This window comes from Danio rerio, chromosome 7 (genome assembly GCF_049306965.1).
Source record: "Danio rerio strain Tuebingen ecotype United States chromosome 7, GRCz12tu, whole genome shotgun sequence".
In the NCBI taxonomy this organism is placed as follows: domain Eukaryota; kingdom Metazoa; phylum Chordata; class Actinopteri; order Cypriniformes; family Danionidae; genus Danio; species Danio rerio.
The window spans coordinates 70,796,826-70,824,764 of record NC_133182.1 but is presented as its reverse complement, the minus strand read 5'-3'; the positions used below and the strand labels follow the sequence as shown (position 1 = coordinate 70,824,764).

The 27,939-nt window shown below is 36.3% G+C and overlaps 2 protein-coding genes and 1 long non-coding RNA gene across 5 annotated transcripts in view; 1 reads left to right on the top strand and 2 right to left on the bottom strand.

Moving 5' to 3' along the window:
- The window catches only part of usp47 (ubiquitin specific peptidase 47), a 74,067-nt gene extending 67,179 nt beyond the window's left edge, over nucleotides 1–6,888 (bottom strand). For 2 of the 3 annotated variants that reach the window (XM_021477371.3, XM_073906018.1), the window contains exon 1: nucleotides 6,637–6,888. In XM_021477371.3, the coding sequence (XP_021333046.1) occupies nucleotides 6,637–6,681 (45 nt within the window). In that variant the 5' untranslated portion in view covers nucleotides 6,682–6,888. 3 annotated transcript variants of the gene reach the window in all.
- A 1,820-nt stretch (nucleotides 6,889–8,708) lies between these two features.
- On the top strand, nucleotides 8,709–15,821 carry LOC141375184 (uncharacterized). Its single transcript, XR_012382802.1, has 3 exons — nucleotides 8,709–9,141; nucleotides 14,245–14,341; nucleotides 14,554–15,821. It is a non-coding gene; the product is annotated as an uncharacterized lncRNA (long non-coding RNA).
- clec3a (C-type lectin domain family 3, member A) lies at nucleotides 9,487–17,390 on the bottom strand. The gene is made up of 3 exons (XM_005170772.6): nucleotides 17,215–17,390; nucleotides 14,235–14,315; nucleotides 9,487–12,349 (listed from the first exon to the last, which is right to left on the bottom strand). The coding sequence occupies exons 1-3, from the start codon at nucleotides 17,318–17,320 to the stop codon at nucleotides 11,952–11,954; spliced, it is 585 nt and encodes a 194-aa protein (XP_005170829.1). The 5' UTR covers nucleotides 17,321–17,390; the 3' UTR covers nucleotides 9,487–11,951.
- Nucleotides 17,391–27,939: the final 10,549 nt, after the last annotated feature.

Below are 27,939 nucleotides of genomic sequence, written 5' to 3'. Positions count from 1 at the left end.
TTTACATGTATTTTTTATATAAACGTTTATATGTTTGTGCATTTATGCATTATACATATACACATATCTTGTGAATAGAAACATTTATTTTGTATGTGAAAAAGTCACGATTAATCACCAAACCCAGAAAAACGTATTCACAGTGCCTTAAAAAACTAGCAAAGATTATCAACAGATGTTCTGCACATATGCAGATTCAGGGTTCGAAATTAACTTTTTAACTTGGTAGCATCGGCGCTCCCAACTTTAAACATTTAGGAGCACCAGAAAAAATTTAGGAGCACCCACAAAAAATGAATGAGCACTGCTGCAAATTGTATAATAAGGGATTTATTGTATTTAAAAAAAACATCAGTCAGCACTAACAAAAACCAGAAACAACTATCTAACTAATGCTGTAATGACTTATTGATATTTGTGTGCAATAATTTCAAAATGAATGTCTAATAATTATAAAATATTAAGGATGACAATGATGATAATAATACTAGCAATGATAGTTGCTAGCACGCTGCCTTGAATGTGTTTGAGTGTGCGTTATCTGCTATAAAAAGTCCTACTGTTACTATATGAAAAATAAATTGATGCTTTGCATCAAACACAAATAAAACATTGCATTAAGAAATTATTGCATTATTTTTTATATGCATGTCAATTTAATAAATATTTCTGCAACAAAACAAACAGAAGATTATAATAAATCAGTCAGGTTAAGGCTGAAAGCTGCAAAGCAGTCATCAGTAATTAAATAGAAAAAAATATAATCATTTTAAGAAAGAACGGACAAAAGAAAGGAAGAAAAGTCTCACTTTTAAAAGTTTTGGTTTGTGTCATTTTAATGCTCCTTCTCAATCTCAATATAAGCTGGTTTTCATTTTTCTGCGTTTATGGAAAGCAGGCGAGTCAGCCGACCCAATATATGAAAGGGGGCAGAGCAGGCTTCTCCCGATGACCACTGGCGCAATACTGTTCTTTCTTATAAGCCACATCAGTTTAAACTTGGTAAAGGTGAGCCTCTTTGGCGATGATGTGTACAGTGTTAGATTTAACATTTAGCGGACATTTGTGCTGAACACGCAGTCAATGCAACACGCATCGAGATTTGGTGTATTTATCACTCTTCAGTTGTTTGCATTCCCCGCGGTCACAAAAGCTCTCTGTCATCTGACAGCGGAAAGTCTTGAGTGACTGACAGCTAATATAAACCAATATAGCAGCAGGGAAAACCGATTTAGCATGTTTTTAGAAAAAAAACAAAACAGGTCGCACTACGCTACAACCATTATATGCAGTCGCACAAATGCTCCCAATATATATTATGAGGTCGCATAGCTTAAATTTCGAGCGCATATGCGACCAACATGGTCGCTATTTCGAGCCCTGAGATTGATTGGACTCAAATAAAATTGAAGACAAGTCTTTACAACTGCACTAGGCTATATAACAGTTTGCGTTTAATTTCCATTAATCATGCCCCCCATTGTAACACAAACATGCTGTCGTACTCTGTGATCTCATAAACCTTTGTGATATCAGTCCGCTTCATCCAACACTGGCACAGAATAAATACCACAACTATGGGAATGTAAGGGCTTAATGTGCCTTGAAGGTAATCTGATGTGCTGGAGATAAAATATAACTATAAACTTTAGTGCTGCTGACTAATAAATGATTTCCAGCAAGGGTTGTCATCACAACCCCGAGGAAGAGTGTGGGAGAGTCAAAACATCACTATAAAACATACTAATTTGTGTAATAATTGGCATCCAGTCAGTGAAGGCCATGTTGATTTTTATTTATTTATTTATTTGACATGGACATCACAATTACTCTAGCCAACCAAATGCATTTAAGTGTTTTAGCAAACTTGCTAATTCTCAACACCTGTCCACAGGAGGCTTGAAAAAAAATGTACAAAATGCAAATAAAAATGCCATGGTTCTCAATATTACATTGAACCGTACGGTACGACCTCCACGGTTCAATACACGCTTGTGAGTTGCGGTTTTCTCGGTTTTAAGTTTAAATAATTTGTGCGTTTTATAACTCCCTGAATTGACTGTGTGTGCCTGTAAGTCCATGAGCTGAGATGAGGAAACTCCTCCCCGCGAGTAAATATCCAATCACTATGCTCTAAAGTTAAAGTTAAGGGGCGCTTGACCATCATTCCACACTTTAACATGGCAAGCGGCGTTGAAGTGAGGCTGAGGCAACAGTATAAGAAAGCGCCGGCGAAGTGAGGCAACAGTACAAAAAAGCGCTGGCGTCTTTCAAATCTGCGGTGTGAGGACATTTTGGTTTTGCCGGTAAGCATAATGCCAATAAAATAAAACGGTGAACAAAAAATAACTGTGTGCAAGCATTGTTTTACACGTATAACCATGACTGCACATCTGCAGCGCCATCACCCAGCAATTTCACTGTCTGAAGGCAGGACAGCAGAGAAGGTAATAAAGCCCTCCAAACAGCAACAATCCCTCGCTGAATCTCTCAAGCAAACATATCCAACTAGTTCCGAGAGACACATAAAAATAACAAAGGCAGAGCGGGTGTTTATTGCTACAGATTTGCAGCTATTTTTGGTGATTAGAGATGCAGACTTTTGTCATCTTATAAAAGCACTCGATCCGCGTTACCACAGTCTCGCATTTTTTCAGCACCGAGATAACTAAGATGGTTTATTTATGTTTATTTAAGTACAAATATGTTTATTTGAAATGGCCAATTTATCTTTATTAACTTCACATGTATGTTTATTTTCAAAATGTAGGATTTTGTATGTTCCCCTGTTTGTACATGGGCTACCAGCAGCAGTAAGATTTCAGTGTTAATTTTTTTTATATATACAATACACTAGGAACTAGTGTACTTTTCTTGGCTTTTAAGTTAAACAAAATAAGTATTGCAATAAATCGTGTTTATTTTTTTCTCTCCTTAACCTCTTACTGTTCCTATTGCCTACAGAATAAATAAAAAAACATGTGTCAAGCCATGAGAACCGAACCAAACACCATGTTAAAAAACCAAGGTATATATTGAACCGTGGGCTAACTGTAATGTTTCATCCCTAATAAATACATTTACACAACATTATAAATATTTACATATAATTACTGAAGGCAAAAGCAAAGGCAACATGATTCAACAAACTAACATTACACTATTTGTGCAAGCACTGCTGTTTTGTTTTTAACCACTTTTTAAGAACACTACTAAACATATTTATATTACTTTCTGATTTTAGGCTAAAAGGTAAATCATTCCACTGTTTGGCTCCCTTTACAGAGAAGACAGATTGACCAAAGGAGGTCTTACACCTTGGCACTAGACAGTTACCATTAGCAGTCCCGCAGAACAACTTGTAAGATCAAATGGGGTCAAAAACAATCATTTATTTCAGGCTAAATTCAAAATGACTTTTTATATTGTCGCCCATTTGAACGGATTAATCCCATTCTAAATTTAGTCTGAACCCCTGACGCTCACCGGTGAACTCACAGCACCAACAGTGACAACATAAACAGCCCTTGATAAAATAAAAAACACTGATAAAGAATTAAGTTCATACTACAAGGATGTTTATGTTATAACAATGTACTAAAAAACAAGATTTTACATTGTGGTTTTAAAAGGTTTTGCATTTAAATCACTGTAGCTATGTTTCCATCCACCTATTTTATGTACATTTTGGAATATTATGTAAAGTTTTGATTTTAAAGAGGTAGTTCAAATTTATTAAGAAATAAATTAGCTCATGAATGTTTGAAACCACTTGAGGGTGAGTAAATAGTGAGCAAGTTTTCATTTTTTGGATGAACTATCACTCTAACGACCCGTTTCCACTGAGTGTTACGGTACGGGTCACCTTTATCAGGCATGTGTTTCTACTATCAAAAGGGTACCGATGGTAAGCACTTCAAGAATCAAGCGTACGTTTTTATCATCATCTGCTGAATAAGTTAGTTATTTCAAATATAGACGCACAACTGAGCTCCCTGGAGAAAGTGAAACCACTCGCGCTATTAGTCGGCCTCGTAAAACAACAACAAGGCACAGCAGGTTTCGTTCTTCTTGGTTTTGTGGATGTTCATCAAGACGACGACGAGGTTTGTTTAAGCTTTGGTCGACCATGGCTCGTTATTATATGTATATGTTATTACAATGTAATGTCTCGGCTGTCTATTTAAAAATGGTCACTTCCTTTGTTTTTATTCTCCTGGCTTGTCATTCTCTCCGAACCGTGAGACCAGTGTAGGTTCACACCTCTATTGTTTATTATATGTGTATAATAAATTACATAAAAATATATTTATATTTCACTCCCCTGCAAAATCATCCCAGTCAATCTAAAGTAGTGACTTTGAGAAAATGTATTTGTATCACAAAATATATAATCGCAGAGAAAAAAAAAATATTGCCAAATTGTCATGACTAATTTTTCCAATATTGTGCAGCCCTACTGCCTACTGTAGCCAATTTTAATATTTATTTTTGATATTTGGCAACAAATTTATCATGAAGACACAATTTTATTGTCATTGCCTACATGGATGGAAACAGTTCTTTACTTTCAAATATTTTCTGCCATATTCCAGTTTTGTGTCTAATTCACACCTTTGGATGGAAACTGTTCTCAAAATTTCACACACACACACACACACACACTCCAGTGTTACTCCAGTCTTCAGAGTCGCATGATCCTTAAGAAATCACTCTAATAATAATTGTTGTTGTTGTTGTTTTTATGATTATTATTTTTATTATTATTATTATTATTATTATATATTGTATTATTATTATTATTATTATTATTATTATTATTATTATTATTATTATTATTATTATTAATAATAATAATAATGGTAATAGTAATAAAAACAATAATGTAAGGACTAATAATATCATTTAAAAGTACATACAATAAGTAACATCTAAATATTTTTAAATAAATATTTAACAGTTTCTTTTTACATTTAACGAATGCCACCTTGATAAACAAAATAATTTTCATAAAAAAAACATGAAAGAAAAAGACCCCAAACTTTGACCAGTAGTGTATGCGCAACAGAAAGATCTAAAAATGTTGTATTGTGCACTTCATGTATGAAGCTGTGTAAATGTCATAGCATGTATGTCTGCATACATATGGTCTTATTATTGTTTTGATTATGAATATACAGTTGAAGTCAGAATTATTAGCCCCAATGAATTATTAGCCCCCCGTTTATATTTTCCCCCAATTTCAGTTTAACGGAGAGATTTCTTCAACACATTTCTAAACATAATAGTTTAATAACTCATTTCTAATAACTGATTTATTTTATCTTTCCCATGAACACAGTAAATAATAATTGACTAGATATTTTTCAAGACACTTCTATACAACTTAAAGTGACATTTAAAGGTTTAACAAAGTTAATTAGGTTAACTAGGCAGGTTAGGGTAATTAGGCAAGTTATTGTATAATGATCTTTTGTTCTGTAGACCATTAAGAAAATATAACTTAACGGGGCTAATAATTTTGAACTGCTTTTATTCTAGCTGAAATAAAACAAATAAAACTTTCTCTAGAAGAAAAAAAATTATCAGACATACTGTGAAAATTTCCTTGCTCTGTTAAACATTATTTGAAAAATGTTTAAAAAAGAAAAATAAATTAAAAGGGGTTAGCTCTGTATAATAAGTCTGACTTCAACTATACGACTGCGTGTGTGTATATACATTACACCTATTTGTTGTTTTAAATCAGCCAATCAAACAACCAGTTGCTACAATGTTTTGTTGTTGTTTTTTGCATGAATACAAATGTTACCGTCATTAAGAATTTTTAAAAGATCTTGCTTTATTGATTTACACTTTACCACATATAACATGTTTTACAGCATTCAAAAATGAAATCACCATTAGCATAAAGACCAAAAAGAGTACGCATCTCGAAAATTGAGAGTTCAAATGTCACTAAAAATATTATTTTGTTATGCAAGTGTTGATGAGGAAGATAAACTCTATTCCCGTCAGATCTAAAACACATCCGCGTTAAAAAAGAATGTGCATTGAAACTGAAACTGTACAAGATTTTTTGTTTGTTTGTTTTGGTCATTTATAATAACAATAGTAACAAAAAACACATTCGGCCGATGTTGACATCATTCAAATATCAAAGCAGGGGTCATCATTCCTCAAATAAAGCATACGAGTCTAATCTGAATTATGTCTGTGATGTAAATGATGCGATGTGGATTAAATCAAGCAGTCTAATCTGAGCTGCTAACATAAACTATGGCGCACACTTTAGCACCTCCCAAAACTCACTCCTGCAGGACACTTTGCGGGCTGAGGAGAGAGTAAACAGCATCACAGCACACATGACAACATGTTATTAGGTCTACTAATTCCATAAATCTCCGGTATATATTGGTTATGAACGTATTCAATCTGTTGTAAGGACTTGTTGACTGATAGTTAGCTGAGCTACAGCTAACACTCTGCTAGCCGCTCAACTCACAATCCTGACACGCACTTTTCAGTCTCTCCTCCGCTGCGTTTAAACGCGATTCTCTAGCTTACATTGCGATTTTTTTAATAGGGAGATGGTGTGATTTGAGTGTGTGTTATTTGAGGTCGATCATCTCTTACCTCTTTGGGCACAAGCTGCTTTTCTTCGCTGGGCACCATTTCCATCTGATCATCCAGCCGCGGTCCGCTGTCAACAACAGGAGCCCTGCGATTGGCTTTGGGACAGCATTCTGAGCGTGTTAGGAGAAACGAGTCGATGTCGGGGAGACTACTTTTAGGCTAAATGGCTCGTAATCCAGCTTAATCTGCGTTACTTTCTTTCTTGCTGGACTGTAAGCAAAAACAGCAATCAATGGAGGAAAAATGGCCGCCACGCACTTTCGCGAGACTTCACTTCAATCTGCGTCACTTCCGACAACATTCGCTGTCTGTGGACGTTATAAAACAGCTGAAAGTGTAAACTGACAGTTAACAAACTGAATAATATTGTGATGTAATGCGAGACTTAGCGTGATAGTTGTGAAACACTAAACTTAATCTGAGGTCACACTTTAGCCTGTCGAATAAATGTCTTCATTATAAGTGAACTTTGCCTCCTTCGTGAGTGCTGCTTGCTTTCATTGTGTTCACTTCTTTCACAACACTCAAAGTGAAATGAAGAATATAACTATTTTTCAAAAATGCTCAGCCTAATCAGATTCCAAAAATCAAGTAAGCTACTAATTAGCGTAAACAACTTTTTAATGTAGGCTAACTACAGTTAGCTAGTTTTTTAGATATTACGACATCCCATCACACAAAAACATTGTAAAAATGTTGGTTTCATGTTGTTAAAAGGTTGTGATAACATTTTTTGGACACATTTGATACAACAAATTATGTTTTTTTAAACGTTATAAATTCGAACTTCACAACATTGCAAATACTTTTTTTGTGTTATAATGTCGAATTCAAATCATGAATTCACCTATTTTTTTCTCTATTTAATGTTCATTTTCTTCATAATAAATGTGTCGCATAAATACATTCTTTATTCTTCTTTGTTTTCGATTTTGTACGTTACTATTACTTGTTTTTCGTACTGTCATAAGGTGGTTTTTAGATGAAATACAGCAGTCTCTCTAGCCTTTTTCAATATATTTTTTTATTGAGCAGAGAAACCATTTATTGTCTAAATGGCTCGTAATCCAGTTTAATTTGAGTTACTTTCTTTCTTGCTGGACTGTAAGCAAAAACAGCAATCAATGGAGGAAAAATGGCCGCCACGCACTTTCGCAAGACTTCACATAAATCTGCGTCACTTCCGACAACACTCGCTGTCTGTGGACATTATAAAACAGCTGAAAGTGTAAACTAACAGTTAGCAAACTAAATAATAATGTGATGTAATGCGAGACTTAGCATAGTTGTGAAACACTAAACTTAATCTGAGGTCACACTTTAGCCTGTCGAAAAAAAATCTTCATTATAAGTGAACTTTGCCTCCTTCGTGAGTGCTGCGTGCTTTCGTGTTCACTTCTTTTTTCAACACTCAAAGTGAAATGAAGAATATAACTATTTTTCAAAAATTCTCATCCTAATCAGATTCCAAAAATCAAGTAAGCTACTAATTAGCGTAAACAACTTTTTAATGTAGGCTAACTACAGTTAGCTAGTTTTTTAGATATTACGACATCCCATCACACAAAAACGTTGTAAAAATGTTGGTTTCACGTTGTTAAAAGGTTGTGATTACATTTTTTGGACACATTTGATACAAAAAATGATGTTTTTTTAAACGTTATAAATTCATTGCAAACATTGCAAATACTTTTTTTTCGTGTTATAATGTCGAATTCAAATCATTAATTCACCTATTTTTCTCTATTTAATGTTTATATTCTTCATAATAAATGTGTCGCATAAATACATTTTTGATTCTTCTTTGTTTTCGATTTTGTACGTTACTATTGCTTGTTTTTCATACTGTCATAAGGTGGTTTTTAGATGAAATACAACAGTCTCTCTAGCCTTTTTCAATATATTTTTTTATTGAGCAGAGAAACCATTTATTTTCTAAATGGCTCATATACAGGTTTAATTTGAGTTACTTTCTTTCTTGCTGGACTGTAAGCAAAAACAATCAATGGAGGAAAAATGGCCACCACGCACTTTCGCGAGACTTTACTTCAATCTGTGTCACTTCCGACAACACTCGCTGTCTGTGGACATTATAAAACAGCTGAAAGTGTAAACTTACAGTTAACAAACTGAATAATATTGTGATGTAATGTGAGACTTAGCATGATAGTTGTGAAACTACAGTTAGCTACTTTTAGATTAGGCTTTGAATTAATTATTTGATTTTTTGTGCTTTGTCATAGGTTATATATACACAGTATTGTGCAAAAAAGACTTACGCTTGAGTGCCCCCTAGACATTAGCACAGTAATTTATTCTTAATTATTGTTAGAGACTCTTCAGGTCTTATGTATTTAGAAGCTTATGTTACACCGCCGGTCCTACGCCATCAAAACCCGCTCCAAGTTGGGATGGAACTGGCAACTCTTCGCAAAGGAGTCGGTTGCTCTAACAAGGAGGCTAAAGACAATGGCCTCAGCGTCTGTCGCTAGAGCACCTGAAGAGGTCAGAGAATTAAGTTTACCTGCACAGCACTTCACTAGCTGGCCTCCTTTACACTCACCCCCTCAACCTCACTCCCATCCGTGTCAAGGCACCAATGTAACACCACCCAACCCACTCTGAGCTGGGATTTAACCAGTGACTTTCCGCAAGGGAATCAGTTGCTCTACTAAGGAGGCTAAAGACCATGGCCTCTTGCGTCCATCACTAAAGCACCTTTAGTGGTCAGAGGAGTGAGGTTTACCAGCACAGCACTTTGCAAACTGGTATCCATTACACTTAAAAGTATAAAAATTATTTACATTTTATCTTTTGATGAATGCATACTTATACAACGTTACTCAGTACCCCATTTTGTCATATATTTTTTATTCATCATCAACCTCATTCATAATATCCAAAAATGTCCTAGAATATTGTAGTTTTTCTGCAATAAACATGTTGGATTAAATGAAGACAACACTGAATAAAAAAAATCTCATCAGTACTGAGTGTTTAATGTTACTGAATGGATAGTTCCGGTCCTTGATTCTGATTGGTCGAGTCTCATTCAAAGTTGTAAAAACACTCTACTAACAAACATGTGACTTTTGTATGTTGTTTTAATTAACCCCTGTGTACTGTTCAAATGTACTACACCTTCGTTATGTTCGGGGCTGTTTTTGCCCCATTGACTACCATTATAATGACATTTTTTGATTGATTGCCTAACCATGACACCATGTAATCATGCAATCTTTATTGTTGGTGGTTTTCCCTATTGGGAAGAGGTAGAACTTTTAATTTTTATAGTCGATCATCAGTTGGCATCATTTACCCTTTAGATAGGCCTGTGCAAAATAGTTTCCGACTTTTATATGGAGTAAGACAGCAAATTATAGTGTGTGTGCATAAATACACTTACTATGTTTACTGTGTTCTGAGAGCTGAGCTGCTTATTTTGTTATTTACTCAAACATATCAAGGTAAGTGCGCCCAAGTTATCTCTCTCTCACACCCACTATAAAAACTATACACTACCTGACAAAAGTCTTGTCATCGATCCCACTTATAAGAGCAACAAATAATAAATTGACTTCTAGTTGATCATTTGGAAAAGTGGCAGAAGGTCGATTTTTCCTCTGAATCATCTGTTGAACTGCATCCTAATCAGCACAATACTGCAGAAGACCTTTTGGAACCCACATAGACCCAAGATTCTCAAAGAAATCAGTCTTTTAAGTTTGTTGAAGGAAAAATCATGGTTTAGGGTTACATTCAGTATGGTAGCGTGCAAGAGATCTGCAGAGTGGACGGCAACGTCAACAGCCTGAGGTATCAAGACATTTGTGCTGGCCATTACATTACAAACCACAGGAGAGGGCAAATTCTTCAGCAGGATAGCACTCTTGTCATACTTCAGCCTCCACATCAAATCTCCTGAAAGCAAAGAAGGTCAAGGTGCTCCAGGATTGGCCAGCCCAGTCACCAGACATGAACATTATTGAGCATATCTGGAGTAAGATGAGGGAGAATGAATCCAAGATGAATCCAAAGAATCTTTATAAACTCTGGGAGTCCTGCAAGAACGCTTTCTTTGCCATTCCAGATGACTTTATTAAAAAGTGATTCGAGTCATTGCAGAGATGTATGGATGCAGTCCTCCAAGCTCATGGGAGTCATGCACAACATTATTTTTATCCACTGCACCATGACTCTATATTCTATACTGTCTTTTTTGTGTAAGCAAAGTCAGACCTTACTGCCCTAATTAAATAATTAAAAATCAAGGCATGATCATATTTTATTTTGGTATAATAAGCGTAATCTAGAGGCCTTTGCCTTTCATAAAAGCCATTTCTGATACCAAATGATCAACTAGAAGTCAAGGTTTTATTTGTTGTTCCTAATATATGGGTAGGCAACAAGACTTTTGTCAGGTAGTAGTGTACTCCATATAACCATATAAGTTTAAGCCAGAAACTTTTTTTGCACTGCAACTTATGGTCAACAATAAAAAAGACTGTTTTTACTTCTTCCCAACAGTGAAAACCACCAACAATCAAGAAAGAAATTGCGTTGAACTCTGAGCGACGTAGGTCCCTAATGAACGTACAATTTAGAATAGCGGACACCAGAAAATATCAAAACTCTAAATTAAATCATAAATGATGAATGTGATCCGTTCTTACAATTAGAAATACAATCTAAATTTTAGGATCATTGAAATTGGAGTCAGATTGAATTCGGAGCTAAAAAACGAATATAAATAAATTCTAATAAATAATAAAATTCTTTTCAGAAGCACTAGAAAAGGCTTACATGCATTAAACCTTCGACCATGCTGTTAGTTTCGTCATTGGGCTAATAGATGGACTCCTACAAAATTATATGGTGTCATGAATTTGCAATCAATCCAAAAATGTCATTATTATGAAAGTCAATGGGGCAAAAACTGCCCCAAACATAACAAAAGGGTAATCAATTTGAATGTATTGTTGAATTTTTAAACATTTTCAAAGCATTTCCCCAAAATATGTGTCAAGATAAGACTTGCCACTAAAGGTCATTCAATTTACTGAAACACACAGAAAGTTGTGGCCAAAGTAAGACTTAAAAATCAACCTAGAATAGATAAAAACTTCCCGGAAAGCACATAAGGTTTAAACCTTGCTAAATACAGTATATGCAATAACCATTTGATACAATAGGCATCCACAGTGAAGCTGTGGTTTACAATCAATTTAGAACAAGGTTTTAACACAGTAATTAACGTAAAACATGGCTTCCTGGAGCGTATTGCTTAATTGAACGACAGGCCTGAGAGTTGCAGCTCACGGAATGAGATATTCACAGATGTATTTCTTCTGCGAGCGACAGACCTCGTCGTGCCACTTTCCCTGAGCGCTGAGTGACAGAGCGACACAGCTTTCCCTCTTCCCGCCGGTGGGCTCTTTCTTGGCCCGGTCCCAGTAGAAGAAGGAGACAGGGAGGCTGTTGACGTCCACATACTGGCCCTCCCTCACGATATCTGTGATGCCGATCCAGAAGTCTCTGGCTGCCGGAGAGCTGCGCTTGGCGTAGTCTCTAAGCTCCTCGTTTTCGTTGACGTCCCGGGGAATGGCTAGTGTGCCGCCCTGAGAGATGCAGTCCTCGTTGGCCTCGTGATAGTGCTTGGCCTGATCAGAAACCAGGTAACACTTTCTGTGGGCTTTGATGCCACGCAAGCAAACTGAATAGAAGACAAATGGAAACTGGTTTGGAAACAGTTATGATAATATATAATTTCATTTCTATTGAATGTCCACATGCGGCCGTTTTTTTTTTCGTATTGTGACGCAGTGATGAACAGAATATTAAAAGAGAAAAAAGTGGGCGTGGATTGTTTTTTTTAACTGCGAGCTGATTGGATGTAGTAAACTAGGCAATTCGGAAAAAGCGGGAAAAGGGTTCAGGGAGAGTTATTACATACAACATAACAGACTCCTCCTCCTTACCATTTCTGCTTGTTGTCAAAACTGACAGATGGAGGGGCGTGGTTAAGTATGTTAGCCACTCCCAATACCTCAAACAGGCGTAATCTGAGAATTAAATGACGTGAAAACACAGCTTACTGCTAAACGCCGCAGTTTACTGTAGTAAAATCTAAAATATATTAGAGCTAGTATCTATTACAGTTTGTCAGTTCACCATAGTTAGGGTTAGGGTTAGGGTTAGGGGTATTGCAGTATGTTGTAGCATTCATTAACAAAGAGCTGTCAATACTATAAGCAGTACAATACACTTTACTATAGCATGGTTTAAATACACTATTGACTTGAAGTTACCATAGTAATTTTTCATTAGTTACAACAGGCCACAAAAGAATACACACTGCTGATGATTGTGGTTTAAAACAGACCTATAGAAAACGCGGGTTATTTATACCCAAATTAGGTCAAATATGGACCCAGTGGTTCTCAAACTGTGGTATGTGTACCACTAGTGGCAGGCACGTGCACACATAGGGCTCAACCTGTGCATTGCACATGCCTGATTAGTATTGGATAGAAAGTGCCCTTCCAAAATGATCAAAAGTGCCCCCGCGACACAACCCCTCCCTCCCTTTGGTAGGCGCGCGACAACACCGCTCTCGAGTATGCGCGCGACATCACCGCTGATCAGAACGCGCACCATCCCCCCCAAACCCCCCCAACCCAACCCAACCCCCCCCCCCCCTTTTTTTTTTAAATTTATCCTGCACATGCCCTTTGGACAGTATCTGCACGGGCCTGACTAGTGGTGTGCGGGTTTACTTCTAATGGTACGCAGAGTAATCAAAAAGAAAAAAATAAAACATTTTTAATTATTTGATGCGTAAGATAAGCATTGGCTGTTCTCTAAAACCTACGATTAAAGCGCTGTGCTTAGAATGCTTACTTTAGTGCATCAGCTGCTAAAAATGAACCCACAGGCTATTAAAATGAGTAAGAACTGCAGCATGATGCGCTTACGTATTTCAGGCGTACCCAGTTAAAAAAATCTTAACTTTTCAGAATGCTGCACTGCAAATCACGTGACAAGAACCGACTGATCAGCTTCATATTTTGTGTGAAATATAATTTCGTTAGACTAATTATCTCAGACAAACAAAGAACACCCAAAAACTGCAGTGCTTTTTAATTTTTTCCATGAATAAAACTTGTCTCAGAGTGCAGCAATGTTTTGTTAGCTTGACATCCTCTGGGAAAAACGGGTTCCCTAGCAATCTACATACATGTTTAGATTTCAAAAAGTTTTACGAATATGTCATATGTACATGCAATGTATATTTCAACATTTATCAAAAATTGTATAAATATGAATATGACTCTACCTCGAACTGTGCAGTGCTGTAGCTGCTTAATTTGGCCAAATACACTCCTTTATTTCAATATTGGTCATTTTGGTGGTACTTGGAGTGACCACGTCCACTGGACTAACCTAAACACTAAATTTGGTCCTATTCATTTAACTAAAAAACCCAGAGCTGGATTGAAATAATCTGCCATTTTCAGTGTACTAATAAATTATGTAAATTATGTAAGCATGGGGAGTTTTTCAATGAAATAAAAATAAAGCTTGTGTTATTTGTGTACCTGTTTGCAGAGCCTGCATTTCCTTTAGAGAATTGACTTCCTGCCACAGCTTGTCGATCTGTGTCTTCATGTCATCTTCTTCTGAAGCAGAAGAACAATAGACAGAGGTTAGAGCAAACCTAAATCTTTAACAAAGCACAACGATCATCTTGCCATTTAAAAAAAAAAATTGTAACTAATCTAAGATTCTAAGATTCATTTCCTTTCCTAAGTTCAAAGTAGATTGTATTGAGTGATTCAAATTGTACAATTTTAGTTTTCCATTCATTCATTCATTCATTCATTCATTCATTCATTCATTCATTCAATTTCTTTTCAGCTTAGTCCCTTTATTAATCTGGGGTCGCCACAGCGGAATGAACCGCCAATTTATCCTGTATATGTTTTAAGCAGTGGATGCCCAACCAGCTGCAACCCATCACTGGGAAACATTCATACACTCTCATTTACACTTACACTATGGAAAATTTACCATACCCAATTCACCTATGCCACATGACTTTGAACTGTGAGGAAAAGCGGAGCACCCGGAGGAAAGCAACGAGAACACAGGGAGAACATATAAACTCCAGTCTGAAATACCAACTGGCCTAGCTGAGGCTCGAAACAGTGATCTTCTTGCTGTGAGGCAACAGCGCTACCCACTGTGCCACCACGCTGCCCAATTGTTGTTTTTGTTTACTTACATAATTTTTTTCATTCTTTCATTTATTTTCTTGTCGGCTTAGTCCCTTTATTAATCCGGGGTCGCCACAGCGGAATGAACCGCCAACTTATCCAGCAAGTATTTATGAAGCAGATGCCCTTCCAGCCATCTCTCTGAAACATCCACACACACATTCACACACACACTCATACACTACGAACAATTTAGCCCACCCAATTCACCTGTACCGCATGTCTTTGGACTGTGGGGGAAACCGGAGCACCCGGAGGAAACCCATGCGAATGCAGGGAGAACATGCAAACTTCACACAGAAAAGCCAACTGAGCCGAGGCTCGAACCAGCGACCTTCTTGCTGTGAGGCGACAGCACTACACTGCAATAAATGCTTTTCTTGCTTAGATTTTTTGTCTTGTTTTTAGTCCAAATATCTAAAAATTCCTAAATCAAGAAGAATTTTCTAAACAAGTAAAACATATTGCCTAGTTTTGAGAAATAATATGCCAATATTAAGTGAGTTTTTTCTTAAAACAAGCAAAATAATCTGCCAATGGGGTAAGCAAAATAATCTTTCGTCAAAAGAAAAAACTAGATTAATTTGCTTACTCCATTGGCAGATTATTTTGCTTGTTTTAAGAAAAAACTCACTTAATATTGGCATATTATTTCTCAAAACAAGACAATATGTTTTGCTTGCCTAGAAAATGCTTCTTGATATAAGAAATTTTAGATATTTAGACTAGAAAGAAGACAAAAAATCTAAGCAAGAAAAGCATTTTTTGCAGTGTACCTACTGCGCCCTGCCTCACCCTACATAATCTTTTACTTTTTATTATTATTTACCAACCCTTACCGGTATGTTTTTTTTTTTTTGCATTATTCCATTGTATGTGCTTAAGTTGATACTATCTATACTTTTAAAAGTTTCTTTTTTAAATATTTTCCAAATTATGTTTAACAGAGCAAGGTAATGTTCACAGTATGTCTGATAATATTTTTTCTTCTGGAGAAAGTCTTATTTGTTTTATTTTGACTAGAATAAAAGCAGTTTTAAATTTTTTCAAAGCTATTTTAAGGTCAATATTATTAGCCCCTTTAAGCAAATTTTTTCCAATAGTCTACAGAACAAACCATCGTTATACAATGTCTTGCCTAATTACCCTAACCTGCCTAGTTAACCTAGTTCAGCCTTTAAATGTCACTTTAAGCTGTATAGAAGTGTCTTGAAAAATATCTAGCAAAACATTATTTACTGTCATCATGGCAAAGAAAAAATAAATCCGTTATTAGAGATGAGTTATTAAAACTATTATGTTTAGAAATGTGTTGAGAAAATCGTGTCTTAAACAACAATTGGGGAAAAATAAGCAGAAGGGCTAATAATTCTGACTTCAATTTATGTATATTATGTACTTGTTTTAAATGATAAGATGTAGATTTTATTTTTCTCAAGGAAATACAATCATTTAATTTGTCTTTAAAAGTAAAAAACAACAGCAAATAACACATTGAATTAAACATGGGTTTTAAAGATGAAAGATAAAAACTGCTTTAATAATAACCGTTTTACTCACTCTCAAAAATAAACATGTAGTTCCTTTCCAGAAAATACACATTTGTGCCTATAAGGGCTCTATATTGCTACTAAATTATATATATTTTCAAAAATATATCAGTGTTTACCTGGACAGAACAGCTTTCAACACTGAAGTAATATATTATTTTACTGCTAGTTTCAACTACTTATTTAAAGTGAGCTGAAACCTTACAATTTATAAGATTTTTGGAGACAACTTAATTGTTTTATTTTCAATCCACTTAAGTTTGTTAAGCTAGCCTAATCGATTTGTGTAGGGACAACCCAGCATTTTTTTAAGTGCACTGTAAAAAATGCAGGGTTACACAAAATTAATTTATGTTGTCCTAACACAAATCCATTACGTCAATGCAACTAATTTAAGTAGATAGAACATAAAACAAGTAGGTTTTACAAAAACAAATCTCTTGAATTGTTGTTTCAGCTCAATTTAAATAAGTACACTGAAATAAATGATTCTATGATTTTTCCTTGGATTTACTCAAATGTATTTAGGTTAAGTGGTTGTAAACAATTTATTTGGGTTGAATTTAAACATTACTAAATGTTTCATTACTAATATTTGTTTAAATTCAACACACAAATTTTTTACAACAATTTTGCAGACGTCATTTTTTCAGTGTAGTTTGAACAAGAAGCAACAACCTTTTTTTTTGCGTGCATATAGCAGGAAAGCTTTTGTACCTTTTTTTGTGTAATAGGATAAAAAGTTACAGTACCTCTCTGTCGGGCAGGAACGGCTTTCTTAGTGCGAGAAGGATGGCCATATCCATCCTGGATAAAACTGAAGCAGAACACCAACAGCAGAAGCAGAAACTGTCTCATGATCACTGCAGGGGAAAAACTCTCAAAAAATCACAGCAGCTCTTTAAATCACTGGCAGAAATACGCTTTTCTATCCTCCACACCCTCCCGCCATTGGCTGGACATTCAGTGTTTGTGTACCTAAAGGGGATTGAAATCCCTTCAGTCACTACAAGCCTTCCCCTGTTTCCAGACAGTCATAAATATTGACTTGGGAAGAACATGAAATTCATTTGGTAGTTTACCCCATTCATAACCCAACAAGAAAATTCATTCACGGATGTGTAGATTTAAAGTACTGAATGGAATTCAATCATATTTCAGTTTCAGATTTTTATACAGTAAATAAATTCCTTTCTGGGTTGATTATATATTAGTATGCTCTGAAGAATTATGCAAAAGTAAATAATCAAATGAAGATAAAATATTCTAGGATGAAATTTGGAAGAAATAATCGCAATGTGAGCTTTGCTTTGCTTTTCTACAGCATCCATCTTTAGTTTTGTTTTGCAGTGTTGTCACTTTTTAAACCCAGACTAATTCTGAAAAAGTACCTCTATATACAGTATATTTCTGGAGACCACCAAATACATCCCAGGAATTACTTTTTTTTTTTTTTTACAGTTTTTGTTTTGTAAATCCATGAGGTCGCTGTGTATGCTTTTAGAGATCTCAAATTTCTCTTGCCATTTGCACCTGCTGTTCTCACGTAAATCCACCAGAGGACGCTGTCTACTGATTGTTTGAATTACTGAATGTATGACCAAATGACTGACCCACCCTCTTTCCTAAACCCAATTGATAGTATTTTAAAAAGCACAGATTGACCCAGAAATTTATATAGGGCTATGTTTTCAAAATGAGCCTGTGTTGCAATTTTTATAAATAATTCCATCTGAAAAAATAAATAAATAAAAAAAAAAAAATATATATATATATATATATATATATATATATATATATATATATATATAGTTTAAATTTTTATATATATATATATATATATATATATATATATATATATATATATATATATATATATATATATATATATATATATATATTGTTTACATTTATTTATATATATATATAGATTACATTTGATTAAAATAAAGTAATTTATTTCATTTTGGTTCAGTGTCACATCCCTGGCATGTTCCTGCTCACCCAATCACTGCTCGCCCTCAAAACCCGCCTCCATCCAATCCTGTGAATCCTCACCGGCCTTCTAATTACCTGCACTTGTTTTGCATCATCAAAGACACTATAATAGCTCACCTTATTCTCTCACTCATCGGCCGGTATTGAAGTCGGATGGTTATCTTTACCTTTGCTCCTTCGTCTTCTCCTCTTCTTCCATGGATGTTCCTTATGTGTCTTTGGATCCTTCACACTGATCAAGGGAAGTGAATATTTTTATATGGTGTTTACTGGAAGATTTAACACTTATCTGATGAACTGTGACGTGACGCCAGGGTTAAAGTCTGGCAAAGAATAGTTCCAGAAACCAGGTAAAACAAAAGCAAAAAGATAAATAAACAACAGAAAACAACTGAAAATATGGTGAAATCACACAACGGTTTTTCTTTTTCTAGACCGCTCTTGAAAGCACTATCGGTTGGGAAGGGGGTGGATGAGTCAGTCGGTCAGTCAGTCGACAGCAAGCTGGCCTGGTCAGCTGAAGTGTACCTTGCGCCCTCTGGTGGATTTATGCAAGAAGACGATGCATGAGAAAAATTTGAGTTCATCAAAAAGCATACACAGCGGCCTCTGGTGGATTAAAACAAAAAATGCGAGCAGACGTACCTCCGGTTACATATTTCGCTGTCCCCAGAAATGTAAACCTGGGTGCATAGCCGCAATGAGCCTGGGCTTTATTTCATACCCCAATTTTTGTTTAATGTAAAAAACACATTCATAAACACAATATTTTTAATAACCAAATTCTAATAACTGATTTCTTTTTATCTTTGCCATGATGACAGTACATTATATTTTACTAGATATTTTTCAAGGCACTTCTATACAGCTTAAAGTTAAATTTTTGTCCAGAATTCGGTCAAAATGTAATTGATCTCAGGTTAAAGTAAATTAATGATTAACTTAATTATCATGATCAAACACACAAGTAAAACAGGAATTCACTGCTTGTCTTGTTTTGAGCAGCTCTTGTGGATATGAATAGCAGCACATTGATTTGAGCTGCAGCAGCACACAGAGGCTCTGTTCAAGTCCAGTTCAGAGCGCAGAGGCTCTGCTAATTTTAGAGCTGATGCTGTGAGACGAGTGCAGAAAAGAGCAAACAGCCTATAGGGAATAACTGTGAAAAACATGACATGTGGCCTGGAGATCATTTGAAGATGCCTTGGCTTTTCAAAAAGAGGACGCTCATGACAGCCACATTTGTGCTTTTATAGAAGAGCGGCGTCACGGTGGTCCAGTGAGTAGCATGATCACCTCACAGCAAGAAGGTCACTAGTTCGAGCCTCAGCTGGATCAGTTGGCATTTCTGTGTGGAGTTTGCGTGTTCTCCCTGTGTTGGCGTGGGTTTCCTCCTGGTGCATGTGCTATGGGTGAATTGGGTAATCTGAATTGTCCGTGGTGTATGAGTGTGAAGTGTTGGGTTGCAGGTGGAAGGGCATCCTCTGTGTAGAACATATGCTGGATAAGTTGGCGGTTCGTTCCACTGTGGCGACCCCAGATTAATAAAGGGACTAAGTTGCAAAGAAAATGAATGAATGAATTTAAGAACCTGACCGGATGTCATTTCTAAGCTATAATTGCATAGAGGAGAGACTTTAAAAAGCCATTTTAACATTTGCTTTGTAAAACACATTTATTTTCCATTAGTAACAGTCTGATATATTAGTACTATTCATTCATTCAATATTTTTCTTTTTGGCTTAGAGCATCAGTCACCCGACATGAACATTATTGAGCATGTGTGGGGTAAGATGAAGGAGGAGGCATTGAAGATGAATTCAAAGAATGTTGATGAATACCTGCAAGAACGCGGTCTTTGCCGTTCCAGATTACTTTATTCATAAGTAATTGCAGAGATGTAGTCCTCCAAGTCCAAGTGTAACCCTGCCGGTCCCACGCTAACCGAGCTGGTATAGAACCGGCGACCTTCCGCATGGGAGTCGGTTGCTCTAACAAGGAGGCTAAAGACCATGGCCTCTAGCGTCTGTCGCTAGAAAACCTTTAGAGGTCAGAGGAGTGAGTTTTACCTGCACAGCACACACTAGCTGGCCTCCGTTACACTCACCCCCCTAAACCTCACTCCCATGTGGGTCACGGCATCAATGTAACCCCACCGGTCCTACACCACCAAACCCGCTCCGAGCTGGTTTCGAACCGGCAATCTTCCGCATGGGAGTCGGTTGCTCTAACAAGGCGGCTAAAGACCATAGCCTCTAGCATCTGTCGCTAGAGCACCTTTAGAGGTCAGAGGAGTGAGGTTTACCAGCACAGCCCCTACTTGCTGGCCTCCGTTACACAAGCTCATGGGAGTCATACACAATATTCATTCTTTCTCCACTGCACCATGACTTTATATTCTGTAGAATATAAAATTGTCAATACGTCGCTCCGAGCACATTTTATTTGCGGATTCAGGTATCAAATCCACAAGAGGGCGCTGTCTACAGTTTTGCAAAACTGAAACACATTACTTCGTGTACATTTTGTTGTCTTTGAGATGCACGTTCTTCTTGTACGTGTCCATTAAAAGGCGGGGCTTGTCATACAGATCAGCTAGATCTGCTTTACCTAAACCCAACCAATAGTGTTTTCAAAAATGTAAGAGAAGTCATAAGCTTCTTTTCCACTATCGTTTCCAGGCCAGTCAGCATGGTTTTGTTTCACTGTGCTCTTAAAGGTCCCAAGAAATTAGAATAAAGTTTTTTAAATGTTGGATTTTAGGATATCTATAAGCAAGTGTGCACCAAAAACAGACACAACTCATGTTTAGAAGATATAAAACCGCTATTAACGTGTATAGATTGTAGTTTGTCACAATGGATTAACTGTTTTATTCACGTCACTTCATACGCCTCTAACCAAATCGTGACCAATTGAATGCTCTCTAGCATCTGACATGCCCAGCCTCCTTCAAGACACTTTACATTTGACAAGCTTGTACCCAACTACTCTCACTGGCAGAGCTGTGATAAAAACAAAACGCTATTGGCTGTTTTTTTTTAAAAGAGGAGGAGCTACTTGATGTCCCGACCTCTCTTCATGCTTCATGTAAACATCGTTAAATGGTTTATGGAAATTCCATGAGTTTTCTGGGAGAAATAACAAAACGGGAGGGAGGCAGGAGATGAGTCTGAAATATGGGAGACTCCAGGGAAAAACGGGAGTGTTGGCAGGTATGGTTTAATGCCATAAAGACCAAACGCCACGACAAAGAAATGCTCTTCACGACATTTTATTCATTTTTCAAGTGTTTGGAATCTAACACAACATCTACTAACCACATCTGCTAACATCTGAATCTAGTCCACAACAATACGCTTTTGTGTATCTTGAGCTGGGATTGGCTAACAGACACATATTTTTCTTTTAGTTTAAGGCAAGTTCTCAAACACAGCGAGCTAAAAGAAACAGGAATATATAGACGGTATCACAGACACATGATTTTCATTTAATGTGTTCATTAAATAAAAGGTTAGTTCACTAAAAAATGAAACTTATGTTATTAATTACACACCCTCATGTCATTACAATCCCCTCAAGACCTTTGATCGTCAAATTATGATGTTTTAGATGAATTATGGGAGCTCCCTCATCCTCCATAGACAGCAAAGGTTCCTCTAGTGGTTCGATCGGAATATTATGAAGTTACGAAAATACATTTGTGCACACGTTAATAAAAAACTCAATTCAACAGTTTTTTGTCTCAGTGTCAGTATAGGGCACGCATTTAAGAAAACTCTAAGCTCTTTATTAGGGGTATGAACCTACCCCTGTCTCAAAGTTAAGGTCAGTTATGATTATCATCTCATTGATTTGGTTCAATTTGATATCATGTTGGATGCTTTCCATAGACAATGCTTGATTTTACTTCATAACACAAGAATATAATCTTGTCCTTTAATACAGTCAAATGTATGAGCTATACCTTTAATTTTGCCTGCTCAATTCCACTATCGTAATCTATTCCGTGCTGATCTAGGCCAATCAGCACACAAATGGGTTCATTTCCCACTGTAATTATGGACTCTTATTATATGATTATAAACTCCTTAATACCTTGATATTATGAGTGTACTGTAAACATGAGGACAACGCTCAGATGTTTTTGGGACTTCTGATATTTACATTCAAGGAATAACAATAACAATAAAAATAAAAATAACGAGTGCTCTAACAAAATTAGTAATCAATTACTGTCTTTTTAACGTGATCAATTGATTTTACATAGTTTTTCTTCATCTGAACACATGTAACTATGAGCTCTATTTTAACGATTTAGGTGCAAAGTCTAAAGTGCAGGGCACAAAAGCATTAAGGGCATGTTCGAATCCACTTTTGCTATTTTAAGGACTGAAAAATATGCTCTGCGCTGCATTGCATGGTCTAACAGGGTTGTGCTTATTCTCCTAATGAGTTATAGTTGTGTTTTGAGAATAAAGTCTCATCCCCTATTCCCTGTAAGAGTCAGTTGCGTTACGCCATGGCGCATTTGCTATTTACCTGGCGTCTTTGTAAGTGGAAAAACTGAACGCTTCACTAGCGAGAAAACAGAGTTAAACAGAGTATCTGCAGCGAGAGGACAAAGAACAAGCCTCCTCACGTTCACTTTCACTTTCTCTCTTTCGTGGATAAGGAAACGGTGTTGTAAGCTCCACTGAAGACATCCATTAGCATACATAATTAATTTTGTTTGTTAAGAGCAAATATTTGTTTCAAAACTATTCTAATTTCCAGCAAACAAATAAATGAGCAATAATAATGAAGTGTGGTCAAAAAGTTATATCCAAACGCGCGTTATATTCTTATGCTTTATATGATCCAAAACCTGACAGGTGGACAAATCTAAGCTTGTTTTTTATCAAACAAATATAAATATGCATACAATAAATAATACTAATAATAATAATAACATTATACAAAAGCAAGTTGCCGTGAGCGAATTTGTGTATTGCAGTACACCCTGCTTGTTTTAAGCAATGTTTAAGCGAGGCGCATAACTAACGCGCCCTGCACTGGACTTTAGACCTGCTTTCAGCTGGTTTATTGCACTATTTTAGATCCTTAAAATAGCAACGCGCCAACAATTTGCCTTAACACACCTCTTATCTAGACCAGAACATCCAGGAGTTCACAGAGTGGCACAAATGGGTTTGCTATTTAAACAACTTGGTGGAAAACAGAAAAATTAGAGTTGCGCTCTAAAAATAGCAACTGCAATATTTACACTCCTCCTTAAAATTTATAGCATATGTCTGTATACAGATGTGTTTTTGGGGTATTTGTATTTGTTCACAATATAGCGTGCATTATAATATAATAAACCGAGACAGTAAATCTTGGACCATATATCTAAAAATAAGCTTGAGAAGTGGTCTGTAGCAGGGTGATGCTGACGTCACAGGCGAGCGCCCCAAAGGCACTGTAGTTTGTTTATAGCCTAATGTTAGCTTTTCAGTTCTTGCATTTGCATTTAAAATCTAAAAGTGCTAAAAGTTGTATTTTCGTGTGAGGATTATCCAGTTGGACAAAACATGTAAGTCTAATGAACAGTGTTTGAACAGAGAGCTTATTATTTGCAATCTTTAAAAAGCCTATGGGAAAATTCCATATGGATTTTATCGAGGGAACCAGTTTTATGCTAGCAGCCAATTGGCTTACAAGGTGGCGTCATACTTCCTCTACTCTATTGCGATGACACGCTCAACAGAAATGACTGTGATTGGCTCCAATGATCATCGCTGTTCACCGAGCAGTGACGCGAACACAAGAACAGCTATCGTTCAACTATTACAACCATCTATCTTTCATCCATTCATCTACTACTAGCTATCTAACATCTATTACTGAACCGATACAGTACACTAAAGAAACAATACATTTTTACAGTTAATATTGACGTAACTTGGATGTCCTCATGTTTTTTTTTAAACAGAGGTTGGGAATGTGACACCGTGAAGATACTTTTGAATTATTATTTGTTTTATGTGTCCACAAATGGCTTCTCATTGCTTAAAGACATTATGATTGAACAATTGAAGGATAATGGTCTGTTTTGAGGGTTTTCTTGTTATTTATCTGGACTTTAAACAAGTTTGAACAACATCCTAGACCAGTGATCACCAAACTTGTTCCTGGAGGGACGGCGTCCTGCAGATTTTAGCTCCAACCCTAATCAAACCCACCTGAACAAGCTAATCAAGGTCTTACTAGGTATACTTGAAACATTTAGGCAGGTGTGTTGAGGCAAGTTGGAGCTAAACCCAGCAAGGACACCGGCCCTCCAGGACCGAGATTGGTGACCCCTGTCCTAGACCATTGGTCACCAAACTTGTTCCTGTCCTGCAGATTTTAGCTCCAACTCTAATCAAACACACCTGAACAAGCTAATCAATGTATACTTGAAACATCCAGGCAGTTGTGTTGAGGCAAGTTGGAGCTAAACCCTGCATGGGACGCCAGCCCTACAGGACGGAGATTGGTGACCCCTGTCCTAGACCTTGCTGTCTATGAAGGATCGAATTTCTAAAATATGATTTAAAATAGCTTAATTTGTGTTTTGAAGATGAACGAAGGTCAGAGGGGTTTGGAATGATATGAGTGTGAATAATTAATAACAGAATTATCCTTTTTCTGTGAACTAACCCTTAGAGAATCAAGAGAAAAGAGGGTATCTGGGGCCTGGTAAATTACTAGTCAGATTTTGCTCATGCATAAGTCCATCCATACTGTTTAATATAAAGAAACACAACTATAAAAGAACCAACACACCATATTTAAATGCACAAACTGCTTCTGTACAATAAGCTCTAGGTCACTAGAAAGCCAACTAAACTGAATATTCCAGAAGAGACTAAAAACACACACTCAACGTAATGTAAGCACAACAAAAATATTATTCCACCTATGAATACAATCGCATTTTTAATTTCCGAGGTATATTTAGGCCAGAGAGGTTTTTAAATCATACATTTGACATTAAAGTAAAGAAAAATGAACACTGAAAAGCCTTCTGGTTCTTATACACAAGGCACTATAATATTTGTGTGTGTGTGTTTGTTTTTTGTTTAATTTCTTCATTTTTGTTGCTAATTTGAGAAAATAAATATTTTCTGGTGATTCTCAACACTGTAAAAAGTGATTAGTTACTTTACTTAAAAAGTCAGTAAACCCAATGTAACTATTAAGCTGACTTTCCTTCATTTTGATAATTACGCACATACAGCGAGGAAAATAAGTATTGAACATGTCACAATTTTCTCTCAGAAAAGATCTTTCTAAAGGTGCTGTTGACTTGAAATTTTCCCCGAATGTTGGTAACAACCAAAGAAATCCATAAATGCAAAGAAAACTAAAATAATTAGTTCACAAATTAAGTTATGCATAATAAAATTAAATGGTGCAGGGGAAAATTATTGAATACATGAAGAAAGGAAGGTGTAGAATGGCAGGGAAAGCCCAGACTGCAGCTGAAATTTCTCAGTAGTTCCTCAGCAACCCTCTGCCCTGATTTTAAATTAATATCAGCTGCTTCAGTCCAACATCTACATTAGCAGGGTGATGAAGATAAAAACCAAGGTGGACATTTCAGCAAAACAGTGATCCAAAACACAGCAAAGGAGACTCTCAAATGTATTCAGAGAAAGAAAATCAAGTTGTAGAATGGCCCAGCCAATCGCCTGACCTGAATCCAATAGAGAATAAAGCTCAGATTTGATAGACGAGACCCACAGAACCATCAAGATTTTGACACTTAGTTGAAGACTGTGAAAAACACACCTGAGCAATGCATGTGACATCATTCTCCATATGAGAGGCATCTCTAGGCTGCCGTCACCAAAAAAGCCATTAAAACATGACGTGTTCAATACTCGTTTTTCCCACTGTAGATCATTTACTCAATTATTTTAATGCAACAGGCTTACTCACTTTTTTTAAGTAAAGGCAACTAATTGCTTTTTAAAGTGAAAGAATAGTTGATTATATGGAAAAGAGCAGCATGAAAAAACTTAAAAATATCTCTTTTTGTGTTTTATAGATAAGAGAAAGTCAAATGGGTCTCCAGTGGTGTAAAGTACTCAAGTTTTTGAACTTGTTACTTTACTTAAGTATTTTTTTGGCTACTTTGTACTTGTACTGAGTATTAAAATATAAGCAACTTTTACTCTCTGCTTGACTACATTTTTGATTCAATATATTTGCATTTACTCCACTACATTTGAACGGATGCTTACCGTTACTCGTGACATTGTGATTGTGCTCGACAAGTTGCCATCTTTATCTACCACGACTAATTTGTTGGGCGGACGAGGCGATATCGCCGTCTGCAGGGTACTGAAGGTACTGTATGCTATTTATGAGCTAAATCACGTGAACGTGAATTAGCAGCTTGCCTAATACCAGGAGCCTCATGTATCAACGCTGCGTACGCACAAAAACTTTGTGTACACCAGGTTTCACGCTCACGTTTGGATTTAATAACGATGAAATGTACGTGGGAACTTCATGCCAACTTCATTTACTCTATAGAATGTCTTTGAGCCTTGCAATGTCAGCTGTATGAGATGGTTCATCCGCATATCTAGCAGGTATAAAAGGTTTCCATACCATGCAGTTGACCAGCTAAAAATTAAAGCTCAATTTGCAGCGGTCGCCTGTTTTCCCAATGTAATCAGAGCAATCTACTGCACACACATTGCTAGAAAGGCACCATCTGAGAATGAATTTGCATACGTGAATCAGAAACATTTCCCTTCAATAAATGTGCAAATAAAATATGATGCACAGACTTATCCGCTTGTTAAGTGGTGACGTATGTAATACTGTTTCCGGGTCCAAGCTGCCATTCATTTGAGTGGAGAAATCATTGGTTTGTGATCACGTTTTATTCCTATCACACATTAAAGTAAATTTTATATAAAATCATAGTGTACACAACAATCTCTGGGCTTGCTGCATAACAAATACAAAAAATTTAACAGTTTATAAAAAAATTAATCACTTTCTGGCCATCGGATATTAGGACATATATGTTATATGTATATATATGTTATATGGACATATATATTGCGATCGTGATTTTCGAACGTATTAAATCGCTTTGTAAACGTTTATTATTACCATTTCATAAGTCTCCACATTTAGTTGAATAGAGCGCTTGGATTTGTGATGTCACACTTAACAAGCGGATTAATGATTCATACTTGTCTTCATCGAAATTAAAGTATAGGCAAAATCTGATATGTAGCGGGTGGAAAAAAAGAATGAGTTCATCAGACGCTGGATTCAAACCTAGTTCACGCTTGAACGTGTCAAAACTTGTTGCCATTGGATTTACAAGCTACGCCACTCACGCTGTTTGAACCACTTCAAAATTTTACACCTTTACATCTCACTATTTCTTTTTTTAATCCACTTGCGATGTTCAGACCCAACTGTAT

What these genes read in the sequence shown, in the direction of transcription:
- clec3a (XM_005170772.6), bottom strand. Translation starts at nt 17,320, where the DNA reads ATGAGACAGTTTCTGCTTCTGCTGTTGGTGTTCTGCTTCAGTTTTATC. An exon ending in CGTTCCTGCCCGACAGAGAG is followed by an intron (nt 14,316 to 17,214) that starts GTACTGTAACTT and finishes CTTCTGCTTCAG; the next exon opens with AAGAAGATGACATGAAGACA. An exon ending in AATGCAGGCTCTGCAAACAG is followed by an intron (nt 12,350 to 14,234) that starts GTACACAAATAA and finishes TCTTCTATTCAG; the next exon opens with TTTGCTTGCGTGGCATCAAA.